The 13,623-nt window shown below is 43.9% G+C and overlaps 1 protein-coding gene across 1 annotated transcript in view; it reads left to right on the top strand.

Annotated features, from left to right (window-relative positions):
• Nucleotides 1-11,707, top strand: part of CSNK1G1 (casein kinase 1, gamma 1) — a 120,248-nt gene extending 108,541 nt beyond the window's left edge. Inside the window, exon 12 of the mRNA XM_008578904.1 lies at nucleotides 6,904-11,707. Within this exon, the coding sequence (XP_008577126.1) occupies nucleotides 6,904-6,958 (55 nt within the window). The 3' untranslated portion in view covers nucleotides 6,959-11,707. The remainder of the gene's footprint in view (nucleotides 1-6,903) is intronic.
• The last annotated feature ends 1,916 nt before the right edge of the window (nucleotides 11,708-13,623 follow it).

The raw sequence follows: 13,623 nt of genomic DNA on the forward strand, positions 1-13,623 counted from the left end.
GAAGGTTAAATAACTGCCCATTCTGCCGCCAAAACCGCAATTTTCTACCATTTCTTTCCCCCCCCCCCCCCCATCTCAAATTCAGATCCAGATTTAAACTCTAAAAAACATAAGGTAGGGAGAGAGAGTTACTCTGGTAGCAGAGTAACTGCTGCCAGCCCTGTCATGGATGGCCTCTCTTCTAAGCCCTTTTGAGCTTTTGAGTATCTCGTTCTCTAAAGCAGCCAACATATTTATAGTGATATTGTGCCCTAAATGGTATCTTGAGCCTGCAAATTTGGCCTAAGCTATTTGGCCTAAACACAAGCTAAAACATGCGTACAGCTCTGGGTGGAAATCAGTGAGGCCAGCTGAGACCTGCATTCTTCTTCCTTCTGCGTACACCTTGCATGGTTGTCCCACTCCCCCGCTCACTCCTCTGCTCTCCTGCCCATCTATTTGATGAATTCACTTTGCCTTCAAGAGATTCTTTCCTTGGAAAGCCAGGGCTTGAGCTTTCCTATCCAATAGATAAAAAGCAACTGAGGATGACTTGGACTCTCTCCTGTCAAGCCCCTGCTGACTATAAGCAGCTTCAGATGATCTTCTCCCGGCTTATATAAGGCACTGATACATAAGTTGGGGGGAAATTTGCCAGGAGGAGACCATTTTTAGTAAGAAAACATGTTTCCTGTTCTTAGAGATCTTGGAGATCTCCACATGATTTTTCTGTTTCCATGACAAAACTACATTCTCCCAGATAAGCAGTATGGTACTTTCACCCTCTGGGATCTCAGCCTTGACTGCACTTTGGAGTCATCTGGGGCGTGTTAGAAGTATACATGCTTGTGGGCCAAGCCCGTGGCGCACTCGGGAGAGTGCAGCGCTGGGAGCGCAGCAGCACTCCCCCCGCGGGTTCGGATCCTATATAGGGATGACCGGTCCACTCACAGCGCTCACTGGCTGAGCGCGGTGCAGCCGGTCTCAAAAATGACAAAAAAAACAAACCAAAACAAACAAACAAACAAGAAGTATACATGCTTGAGCCTGATCCCAGAGATTCTGGTTTAGTTTATTGGGGTGTGGCCTGAGCATCAAGAATTTTTAAATCTCAGGTAATTCTAGTATGTAGCCAAGGTTGGGAACCACTGAACTGGGCATCGTCTGATCCAAACATTGTCTTGGCTTGAAAGATGGCTGTACGCATTCCCATCCCCACTCCAACTCCCAATTCACCTTTGTGGCTATTACTTTGAAGGGTAGAAGTTTAGCTATGGATTTAATAGTATACTTTGAATACCAAGATCAAATGGGCTTTAGTCTTGTAATATGCCCTATACAGGTTTATCCTTTGAACACATTCATTTCATTTCATTTTGGTAAATGTATACACTAATTGTGTATTGAGTGTGGTGTTTGTGTCCTATGTGTAAGATAGGGGGGCATTCACACAAAGAGATTTCAATCTGATGTATTCTGTTCTGGTATATTCTAAACTCTAGAAAGTAAAGAGAGTTTAAAGTTTTCCCATTTAGCAGAAAGCACAACTGTGCCTCTTTGCCACTAACTCCAGGTGGGCCTTCTGAAAGATGTAGAAACAAGTGGGGAGCAATTGTATTTGACCAAATGTCATCCCGAAACTCGTGACTCATCATTTGAACACCAAGTTCAAGGATTCGGATCCCCTTACCAACCAGCTGCCAAAAAACCACAGAAAACAAACAAAAAAACCTCATGGCTTAGGGCATTTTGTGTGGTAATTCTCCTAGTGATTTCACGAGCCACCAATCCATCTTGTCCAAGGAACTGTCAGGGTCCAACCATATGTTATTCTTCTTGGCCTTTTGTGTATAGTGGGGCAGGAAAGGCACAGCCATTGTGTTCACCTACTTGATTATTTCCATGGGAAGAAGTCACAGCTAGAGAAGCACGAGGTGTCCCTAACAATCCCTCATTGCAGGCAGCTGTGATGCCATTTGTTCATGCAGCCTGCTTGTGGGGTAAAGAGGGCTGTTGCCTATATTGACATTCAACTTGGATACTGGGGAGACTATGCAAAACCTTCTCTTCCAAGATTTTGGCTTTGGGTTTCTCACCCAGCTTGTTTTGTGTAAAGGTGGAAAGAAAGAATAGGTTGTTGATTTTTCTGTGTACAAAATAAACATCTCACTTTCCTTTTTCTCTAGCTGTAGGACACATGTCCTTGTTCGAGTATAGTTGGAAGCGTGGTGAGGGCAGGCAGCTTTTTGATTGATTTTTGTGATAGTAAGTACACAGGAATTTTTGGTTATTTAGACTTTAGCTATTAACAGACGTGGACTTCATTTCTCCTGAGATTTCATAAGAGTAAGATTGAGGCTTTTCTGTGGAAGTTATACTTTAATACAGAACAGTGACCGTCCTCCCTCTGATTCATCTTCTAATAAGATAATGTAAGTGTCTCTTAAACCTTTTCACACTCTCTAGAGGAAGAGCTAACTTCTAGCTGCTTTGGTCAGGCATATTGGACTTGTAGAAAGGCTAGGGACTTCTCAGAATAGTTGGGAGGTTAGCTTAACATTGCACAGTAAGACTTCATGTGGGAATCAAAATGGCTCAGCCTTGTTGCTTGATTGAGTTGTTACAGGCACGGTCATTTGCTCTGTCCCCTGCTGCCTTCCTAGAAGTTGCCCAGCAAAGTCTACCCTGGGGCTCCCAACAACTCTTTCTGTTTTGCCTTGCCCCCAAGATCCAGCTCCCACCTTGATGCTTCTGTCAGGCTCCTGCCCCCCCCCTCCACTTTAATGTGGGGACCAAGGGCCTGGGCCTGTTTATCCTACCTTGACAGAGGAAGAAACTAAACTTAGACACATATTGCATGTTTGCATGGCTCACAGGGAGTCGCTTCCATCTCACCTCTGTGGACTAATATCTCTCTCTTTCTCTTCCTTTCTGTTTTCTCTTTACATACTCTGTAGCTGCCTGAAAATGCTCAACCTGTGGTGAGTCCCTCTCTCCAGTCCACATACAAGGGGAGCGGACCAGACTAGGCTGGGATTGGCAAAGCCAAACAAAATGCCTTAGGAACATTGAATGGCTTCCATATGCCTCCTTGTGCCATAACCACCCAGACTGGGGAACTAGATCTACAAGGTGGGGATGGGGCAGACCTATATCCAGGAATTAATCTATTCCTTTTTTCCTTTCAAACCCACCTCATTGCTCCCTCCTCCTGCCTAAACAATATCCCACAATATCCAGTATTATCTGTTTCTAGCTGAGTGAATTTTCTCCCAAATTAATATGACCAGATATTATCAGAGGGAAAGGGACAGAGATAAGAGAACAAGTTTACTATATCAGTTGTTTAGATATCAGTTGTGTTTCCTCACAACCACAAGGACAGTGTTGTTGCCAGATGATCTCACATATTGCAACTTGCTCTCTAACCTGGCAGTTTGCTGCTTTGGAAAAATCTGTGACTTTTCTTTTTGATTCAGCTGGTTCTTCAATGTATAGAGTAAGAGTCTCTAAAAAAAAAACAAAAACAAAGAGAGCTCCTTCTTGGAGGAGAGAGAGAGACTCTTTGTTGTTGTTGTTTTGGGGGTTGTTTTTTGTTTGTTTGTTTTTCGTTTATTGTCTTTTTCTTTATTCCCATAAAGAATACAGTGGGCCAAGGGCTGACTCAGCTTGACTCAGCTAATTGAGATACTGGAACCTGTCTTTTCTACTCCTGGAAAAGGCTCCTTGAATGTATTCTTAGGAACAACATGGGGTATATGGAAGCAGAAGCCCTAAAGAATCAATGTATGGTGAGGAACATTCTTGCTGAAGGACAAGGCCCCATCCCCAGCTCTCTTCCTGGACACTGCTTGTGACCTTCCAGATGCTCCTGAACTTGCTGGTCTGTTGCAGTCTGGATTGTAACTCTCCCACATTGTCTACATGCATAGGTTTATATTCTGCGTGGAGATAACAGCCTACTGGACTCTGTGACTACCTTGTTTCTATTTGTCTTCAGTGATTGGGTCGGACACTGGTTTCTGAACCCCACTATCTAAGCCAAATTGCCTACAGAGGACAGGGATGTATTGAAGATAACAACTGGGTTTTATGGATATAGGATTTGTAGTCTTAGGGTGTCAAAGAGTACATTTGGCCTCTTCGTTTTGCAAATATGTGTCTGTAATCTGACATTCTCGTGGTCTGTTTTTTCCTGTGAGGTGTCAGTCACACGATCCTGACTACAAATACTTAAGGGCCTCCTATGTGCTCATCCAACCTTGTGCTTAGAACTCTAGGGGGTCGCAAGACCTGCCCCAAAGAGCTTAGAAATCATCTAACTAGAGAGATCAGCCATACATACATGAAAGGACAAGGAGTTCTCCAGGACACTTACGTCATTGTCCTGGAGAAGCTAAAGGGTCACTGTGAACAGGTATGTTCAAGGAAGACTTCATGGACAACACAGGACTTGAGCCAAGTATTAGAGCAAAGGAAGAATGTATAAATGTGGCATAGAAGAGGAACATAGCAAAGGAGCCGCTGAAGGGAGAGAGCCAGGACATAGTAAGAGAGCGGTATGGAAAAGGTCAGAGGCCTGGGGGAAGAGCACTTGTGAGGAGGGAGACATAGATCAGTTTTGACCCCAGTATGTTAAGAACTTCTGGTCATCCAAACAAAGAATCAACTGGAAGGGAACCTCAGACACACCTGGCTTCATCACCTGCCTTCATTCTCTTCTGAGAGTAACGCGTGTGTATGGAGGCCATGAGTGGGATTGATCCTCGAGTCTGGTCCAGTTTAATGGGTCCTGTTGCTAGTAGTCACCACAGAAACCAAACAGTTGAACAGCAGAGTATGGAGCCTGCTTCTTTATGGGTAGAATTATTTAAAGCTTCGCTAAAACATTAACTACAGTAACTGGCAAAAAATTAATTTAGGGCTTCTAAAATGTAAAGTATTCCAGCTCCTCTGAACCACAGCTCACAGTTTCCTCCAGTCAGGTGAATTCCACATTGCACATCAGATCATGATATATGTTTGTAGGCAGGCGTGAATTCTCATGATTTTCCTTAGAGGAGGTAAAAGAGAAGTCATCGTACACTTTGAAATGGACCTAAACAGTATTTCAGACTTTTTTGACTGCTTTATTTAAAAACTCAGAATTATCATCTTAGCATCCTCCAAAAAGAATAAGAATAGACATTGACTTAAAAGTTAGTAATGCCTCTAAAAATCATGGTTAAGAAGGAACAGGTAAGTCTATTGAAATAACAATGCTTTTATGAGATTTAACTTGTCCCTTTTAATATTAATTTCAGGACATCTAATTTGGAAAATGTCCATTTCTGAAGCATATGTACAGAAAAAAGACTTTTTTTCTTGAATTCTTCCCCAGGGTTTCCATTGAGAACTATTTTAAACAGTCATTTTCATTTAAAATAAATTATTCAGTTTCCAAATACTCATGGCAATATTGGTTAGTGACTGTATTCACACCCGTTAATAGTACTTCACAAATGTCATTGAAACTCTCAGAGAAAGTCTTAAGACCTTCTTAAGAAACTCCTATTTCCAGAATTTCCATGTTTGATTCATTCAGATATGGTTAAACCTCTTGTTGTCTGTGTAAATGTTTATTTCTGCATTCTAAGAAATTTTCTCCAAGTTTTTAATAACTAGTCCTTTGGATGTAGGAATACCAAGGGGTCTGATTAAAAAGAGAGGGAATCTTAGCTACAGTGGAGAACCTAAGGGAAATAAGCAGCAGTTCTTTATTTCCATATGAATATTCCTTGCATTAAAACTGGAAGGATTAGACAAGAGACCCAAAAATAGTTTTCTCAGAAAAAGATTTTCTTTCAGTGGTTCAGCAGGCCTGAGTTATATGTACTTCCAACCTTATTCCCCTCTATCATCTGGCATCTTTCACTCATCCACCACCTTCTGCCCCTCACATTCTCATTTCCCATGTGTTGGCTCCCTGGAAAGGACATATCTTTTGCACCAGCCTTGCCGCAACCCTCACCATCCCCCTTCTGGATGGCCTAAGCAAGAGTGATGCTTCCTATTCCAGAGACAGTAGTGAGGAGGGGATACTCAGGCACAGGGATGTCCCAGAACTGTGGCTGTTCCCCAGGAGGCGGCACTTGGAGGGCTCATGAAGGGAGCAGGCTCCAACCTCAACCCTAAACAGGGCCAGTTCTTAAATCCCATCTGACAACAGCATCAGCAGTCTCAGGGAGCTAAGTTGGGGAGTAGTACCCTGTGACCAGAGAACCTCCTGATGATCAGCTCCTGGTCTCTATCTTTGGTCCCCTCTGAATGAAAAGGGGGCGGTATTGGTGTCAGTCAGGAGATGTGAGCTCACATCTCTTATTAAAGTTAAGGCTTCTCCTGCCTACTCCACGTAGCTGGGTGGGACAGGGGATGGAAAGAACTCTTAATTGTTCATTGGTAGCGTTGTGAGGTCCTCCCAGAGTTCCAAACATCATACTTTCCATGGGATTTGTTTGCTTGAGTTTAGCCTCCCTGCCTGCTGACCAGTGAGTTGCATTAAATGATTTTGCTCTTAGTTTCAAGGAACAGACAATGCAGACTATTCTAATGCAGGCCTGAGGAGCCCCAGCCTTGGTTTCAGACAAAGATGAGGTATCTGGGTTGGATTTTAGACTAGGAAAGAAGCCGCCTTCATCCTCCTTGAATCAGCCCAGCTTAGCCTGCAGCATTTTGATAATTAGGTTGGGTGGCTGTAGATTGAAATCAAGCAGCTGCTTCCTTTGACTTTCCTGGAGACACTGCCTACTGCCTCGTTGTGCACACTGTAGATGGTGGGCGGCCCTGTGGGTGAGTGCCAGGGGAAAAATTTCACCCCTGTAGTAAGCAGAAGTCTGCTGAAGCTGCAGGCCTCCCCACTGACTTGTACTGTTCCTTGTGCTCCAGGTGCTGCTGTTTCTTTAAGAGGAAAAGGAAGAAGACTGCTCAGCGCCACAAGTGACCAGTGCCTCCCAGGAGTCCTCGGGTCCTGGGGACTGTGACTCGATTGCACCTGAAGCTCCTGCCATTTCTCATTGGAAGGGACTCCTCTGTGGGAGAGGGTGGAGATTCAAACCAAAAAGAAAACAGATGCCCCCAGCAGGAGCCAGTGTGGGCAGCCAGGGCCCAGTGGGCCAGTGGCCATCCCCACCTGCCTAAGGCTCTGAGCAGGTCCCAGAGCTACTGCTCCTCCACTGCTTGCCCTTGGGGCTACCTGGTTGACTCTCCTTCCCATTGTTTACAGTGAAGTTGTTATTCACAAAAACTCAAGGACTACTATATTCTCCTTCCTTTTACTCCTGGTTCTTGCCCGACCCTCAACCTTCTCCAGCAAAAAAGCTAGTGAGCTTAAAGGCTTTGTCTGAGGAAGGAGCCAAGAGGCTGGGGGCAAGGCCAGGAAGGCAGAAGGAAGATGACAGACCTGAGTTGGAGAAGAACCTTCTCCTTCTCCCAGGTGTGTCTGGCAGTGTAGCTTCCTCTCCCTCTGTGCCTGTGCAGCCTCCATCCCACCTGGCCACGGGGTTCAGGCTCTTTCCTCCCTCCTGTGAAGTACACTGTAGGACACAAGCTGTGAGAAATCTGCAGTCTACTGTTCCCTTGTATTGGCGTTCCTAGCTTTCTTGACAAGTGAACTCTTTTTTTCCAGGCAGTAGTAGGACAATGCAGATTGTTCTGATCAAAGGAAAGAAAACTGACTATATTGCACTTTTAGTTTTTTTTAAAAAAAAAACAAAAAACATGACAGATGCATATTGTGTCTGGTTATACTGGGAGTTTTACTTTTTTCTGTTTTGAGGGGAATGGGGCCAGCCAAGCCATTCAGAGAGAACATGGGTCCAGAGGACATTCTCAACGGAAAGAGTTTAATCTGCAGCACCCAGAAGAGAAGAAGCCAAACTGTCATTCTGAGTGAACAGATGAACATTCAGGTTGGCAAGAAAACATACTTGAATTTTCATTTATCTTCTCAGCTGTTGAAGAATGTCCCTACCAGAGCCTCTCGACCTAGTCAATCTGCAGATTGAAAACCTAACTCTCCAGCACATGGGATGAGCCAGCGAGCCCAGACTGTGACCAGAGACAGCTCGTCCCAGAGAAGGAGATGCTTAACAACAAAATCTGAAATGTCTGTTTCCTCTACTGCCAGGGACTTCTAACTAGATAGCTTTGTGACTTCCTGGTGACTTGGGGGACAAAATTAGTGATCAAACAGCCACTATCATGTTGCTACTAGTGGACAAAAAGAGGGCGACAGTGAATCTGCCTTCCAACTGCCAGAGGAGCCTCAGGGTATGGCATTATAGGGCCAGGATAAGAAAATTGGTGTGTCCTGTCTGCCCCAGTAGCTGAGCTGTAGCATTGGGGCTGGCCTGTCTTCTCAGAAAGCAAGCCCCTGAAGATCTTCTCCCAGCAGGTCCATAGCAGCAGGCTTAGGACTCAGTACATGGGGCTACAGTGAGCAGAAGGGTAAGGTTAGTTGGTGATGGAAACAGGAAAAAGGAGATTAAAATGAAAGGTCTGAAATTATCTTCTCAGTTGGACATAGACTTCTTCCAGATAAGATGGCCATGCATCTAAGCATGTTTTCCCCTGTACACCCTCCACCTCCCACCATGGTGTATTCACATTGCCATGAAGGATCTTGGTTCCTCATTCACTTTGAAAAGATAGTGTGTGGAGTTACTCTTATGCTCGATTTTCATTTGAGTTTATAGCTTATCCAGACAGCAACTTTTCATTACAGATGTAACAGAGGACAAAGGATTATTTACGTAAGGAAAGGAAGCCTTGTATCTGGGAGTAGACAGCTAACCATGGAGGACAGTGGCTGGTGCCTTAGTCTGGTGGTTTATGGAACAGAAATCTTTACCTTTGGTTTGACATGTAAAGCTGTCTTTTGGACTGGAGGGTGTGGGGATACTTTCTGGTAGTTGGCATTTCCTGACAAGTTCCTTGATGTACCTTACATGGAGCAGAAATTGCCACATTAGCATGGATCAGAATTACTGGGTTCCATTGGACCCTTGGCTACTGAATATCACTTCACTGGCTTCAAACCTGCTTAGCTAATGTAAAGATCGTAATCTCATTTCTTTAAAAGAAATTTTTCTGTATATGAAACATAGAGCGGCAGGGAGATGCAGTGTCACACCCTTCCTTGCAAGGACATTGAAAATTGGAGTTTGCTGCCTTGCTATTACCTAATGATTAAAGCTCCATCGCAGAAATTTCCATATTGTCTCCATTGGCATTTGAGCAGCACTAGTGTTTAGAAACTTTAACTTCCTCATCCCTGTATAAAAAAATGTCTTGCCTCTCAAGGGAGGGCAGGGGAAATGGTGGCATAGCCTGGAGCATCACGGCACTCTATACTCCACCAAGTGCCTCTTCCAACCCCTCCACCCCCACTCCACAAAAAAGCAAAGGCAATGAGCAGCTTGGCTGCAGAGCAGGCTGCCTTGTAGCTTGGGTTTGTAACTTTTTTGTGTGTGTCTTAAAATTTTTAAAAGACTAGTTCTTGAGCAGTTGGTGGGTATACAGTCCTTCCTAATGCATTGTTCTCACCCTCCAACCCCCACAAATCTCGTAACTAGTATATTTAATTTTCTTAACAATGGTGAAGAGCCCCAGTTCCCTTTGGCATGCAAGGTAATTAATGGTGATCTTTCTAGGGCCACTGGCATGCCACAGTGTTCCCAGACTTGGGAGATTCTGTTGTCATGTTCTTTAGAAAACAAAACCGTAAAAAACTGAGTACCCTAGAAGCCATTTGACCATCAGTTCCGGCCCCACCAGCACATCAGAGCTCCCTCCTCAGGCGTGTTGCTACAGTTTCTTAGCTGTATGCCTCAGCCAGATCCTTGGAGTTGGGCCCTCCCTCTATCACCCCCACGTCCACCCCCAAATCCACTTATGGTGCTCGTGGATCTTTTTCTTTGGGATTTGATGGATGCCGTTGTTTCTCTTTAAAGCTGACTCAGTATCTGTCCATTAAAAACCCTTGATATACCACTGGGAGTTCTCCCAAGTCCTACTGGCATTGCGTCCTGAGCAGATTGAAGCAGGCAGGCCTGCATTCCACCAAGGCATATAAAGGGTTCTTTCCTTGTGGCCAGAGCATGATTTACATCTGTGCAGTCTAAGCATGTAAAGTTTGACCCGTTGCTCTACACACCTTGGCACATTTTAGAGATCTCACTTTAGACTGTACCACAAGGGTAGATGGAGTGTCCCAGCAGCCAGTGTATATCCTTGACTGCCTTAAGTAACGTTCATCTGCTATTCTGGGTCTGTCTAGGAGTAAACAGGGTCTAGGAAGCTACAAGTCAGGCTAACTGGAAGTTAGCCTCCAATTAAATTCCGTTTTACTTTGGAATGCATGAGCTACATGTGAAAGCGGGGATCCTGAGGTTTCTGAAAGTGTTGATTGCCTGTTTATCCTCATTGAACTCCAAAAAGCAGCCCCTGCTCATTAGCCAGAAGAGGCATCCATCGCCTCTAGAGTAATTTTCACTTAGTTCAGTGGAAATGTACGCTGGTATTGCAAATTCAATGTAGATTTTCAGTGTTAGCAACCACTTTTAATGCCAGAAGTATGCAACAATGGTGATGTCAAAGTGGTTACTAAAGATTATAGCTTTAACTTTTTAAATTTATATAAAAGATATAATCCCTTCTCCATCCCCAGTAAGCAAGCATGGCCTGTATTTCCTAAAAATAAGATCTTCCGTGGCAGCTTAGAAGGCATCTCCTCAAAGGAACTGATGCATCTTTCCCAAGCCCACATGCCTCCTGTGTCCCAGCCACCTCTTATTTTCGTATAAACCAGTTTTCCAACCCCATTGAGTTGCCCTGACAATGTATCTGATGTCAGAGCCTCACTAGGGCTGCAGTTTCTCAGATTGGGAGCTTGCATGCCATACGGCCAACGTTGCCTTTGCCGGGCCACTGCCACCATCCCCATCATTGCCCCAAGGTGGGCAGACGAATTCCAGAAACCCTCAGGGAGCCAGAATAAGTAGGCACTCCATTTGGATTGACCATGTGGGTGACAGGCACTTTTCTCTGGGGTCTATGCTTTTGCAGATGCCAGGGAAGTCCCATCTAGAAGCTGGTGGCCCATGACACCCCCATCTTCCCCGTGATGGGTCAGTAAGAATCAAATTTGGGATTCCTTTGGGTTTGGATTGGTGGGGTGTGGGAAGAGTTGTTTCTGAATAAGAAAAAGAAGAGGCAACCATGGCCCTTCTGTGGGTTTGTAGAGTTATGAGCAGTGTTTTAGCCACAAGTAAGGAATCTTGGAAGTCTTTGATCCAGTAAGCAGTCTTAAAAATGTTTTTCCTAACTCCTTTTGCAGGTGACTAAGTGCAAATGAATAGTTTCTCATTGTATTCAAAATATTAAGTAGGTTCCCTGGATATAAACAATAATAGCTGACATTTTCTCAAAAAGCAACTAGGAAACCCATTCCAGTATTGGTAGATCAGCTTACAAAGGAAAAAGTGAACATGTACTCCATTTATTTCAAGTTTGATTACCAAACTTCATGTTCTAAAGAAATCTCGGTTGTGTGGACAGAATTTCTTTTGTTATTTTTTCTTCTTTTACTCCTCACAATCACTTTTCCGGTGCCATCACCACCTTTAAGGTCTCAGAGCAGAGGATTATCTACAGTAGTAAATGGGGGTGCAGTGTAGGCATCCCAGTAACACGCATAGCTGTCCTGACCACCCCCTCAAGCCCATTTCAGGACAGGTGAGACATTTTCAGTGTTTCTTTTCATGAGTTCCAGACCAAATCCCAGGCAAGCCCTTGCACCGAAAGCCTTTTTAGGTTTATCAATCTGTTTGGAATCTCTCAGGAAAGATGAGCCATTTTTCTTTGGGCGGAAATGTATTTACAGATGAGGGTGTGTGATTGCATGTGTGTGTGCAGATGTGCTCATTTGTGTGCATTTCACTTCCATAAAGACTCAGCCCAGGCTGCTGAGAACCATGTGTTCCTGAATATTCTCAGAGGTAAACAAGTGACAAGTGAGCTTCTCAAATTTGTGTCTCAGCAAGCTGGCTCCGGGAGTGAGAGCCCCATTTATCAAGCAGAGAGAAGAGTAACAGCAGAATAGATAGAGATGAAACCAAAAATATTATAACCTCCCCCCAATGGAAAGTAATGTTGATTCAGCAATTCCCATTGGATATATTACATGTATAATTTATTATGTTATTATTTGTCTTTAATCTTTGCCCATTGTACTCTTAAAAAGATATTGGGATATTGATTGCAATTTTTAAAAACTAGATAATGTATAAATCAGCTATGGAAATCAGTTTTAATTGATGTGTGGATGTGTCTGATTAGTGTTAAATGCTTCTTTTTTTAAAAACTTTTCTTTTTTTCTTTTTTTGATAATGTAATGTTTCATAAACCCTGGCACTGGTCGCAAAGCTCAGCTGTGAAAATGAAACTTGTAGTATTTTTAAATATGAATGTCAATTTTAAGTGTATTTGAAATGTTTCCTCCAGGAGAGAGATTTGTATACCGTTAGGAAGAACTCTGCAGAGGAAGTAGCCTTCTCTGGAGAATATGGAAAATGGGTCCTCATATGTTGTCTCAGAGTAGCCCACTTTCTAGGGCACCATGGAAAACAGAAATGTGATCTTTAAGTATATTTCTTCCTCAATTCAGAGAGGAAAGGACTCAGTTTCCATCCTTTTTGTATGTAAAATAAAGTGTCTTACCTTTCTTGGCTACTTTTACATGTTTGTTTAGTTTGATTGGTTTGACTATTTTTGTGGGGTTTTGTTGGGGTTTTTTTGGCAGCTGGCCAGTGTGGGGATCCCCAACCCTTGGTCTTGGTATTATAGCACCTTGCTCTAGCCAACTGAGCCAACCAGCCAGCCCAATTTGATTGTTTTTAATCTCCCTGTGGCTCAATTGCAACTAAGAACATGGCTAGGACTAACTTTGGTGTGATTCAAGGCTCCCATGAATCAAAATAATGCCTGGCACTTTGGCATTCTTTCTTCATTTCTCTGGATTGAACATTGTCCTCTCCTGAGTCACTTCAAAAATAAATATTCTGGGAAGAGTTTGAACATTATCACTCACATGTTGCTATTTCCTGTATCCCTGTGATTCTTAGGTGGTAGAATACCATGAAGACAGGATCTGGTATGTGGACCTTTTTTTTTTTTTTGCGACTGTCGGGTAACAGGGATTGAACCCTAGATATTGGTGTTATCAACACCACGATCTATCTGACTGAGCCAACTGGCCAGCCCTGGAGCAACTTTTTTTTTTTTTTCCTTTTTGTCTTTTTTCGTGACTGGCAACGGATCGCAACCCTCAGTGTCACGCCCGTACCGGACCAGGACCGGCAACGGGATTGCAACCCTCGGTGTTGCGCCCGCACCTCGCTCAGCCAGTGAGCGGCCGGTCTGTATGTGGGATCCGAACCCTCGGCGGGAGCACCGCCAGGCTCCCAAGCGACGCACTGTAGCAGTGCGCCACCGGGCCGGCCCTCCTGGAGCAACTTTAAATAGCTTTATAATTCTGCTCTACTAATAAGGAACGTGTACAGACAGAAGTTATAACTGTGATGTGCAATGTAAAGATCATAAGTGCAT

The sequence above is a fragment of the Galeopterus variegatus genome, unplaced genomic scaffold (assembly GCF_000696425.1).
Source record: "Galeopterus variegatus unplaced genomic scaffold, G_variegatus-3.0.2 Scaffold1780, whole genome shotgun sequence".
NCBI lineage: Eukaryota > Metazoa > Chordata > Mammalia > Dermoptera > Cynocephalidae > Galeopterus > Galeopterus variegatus.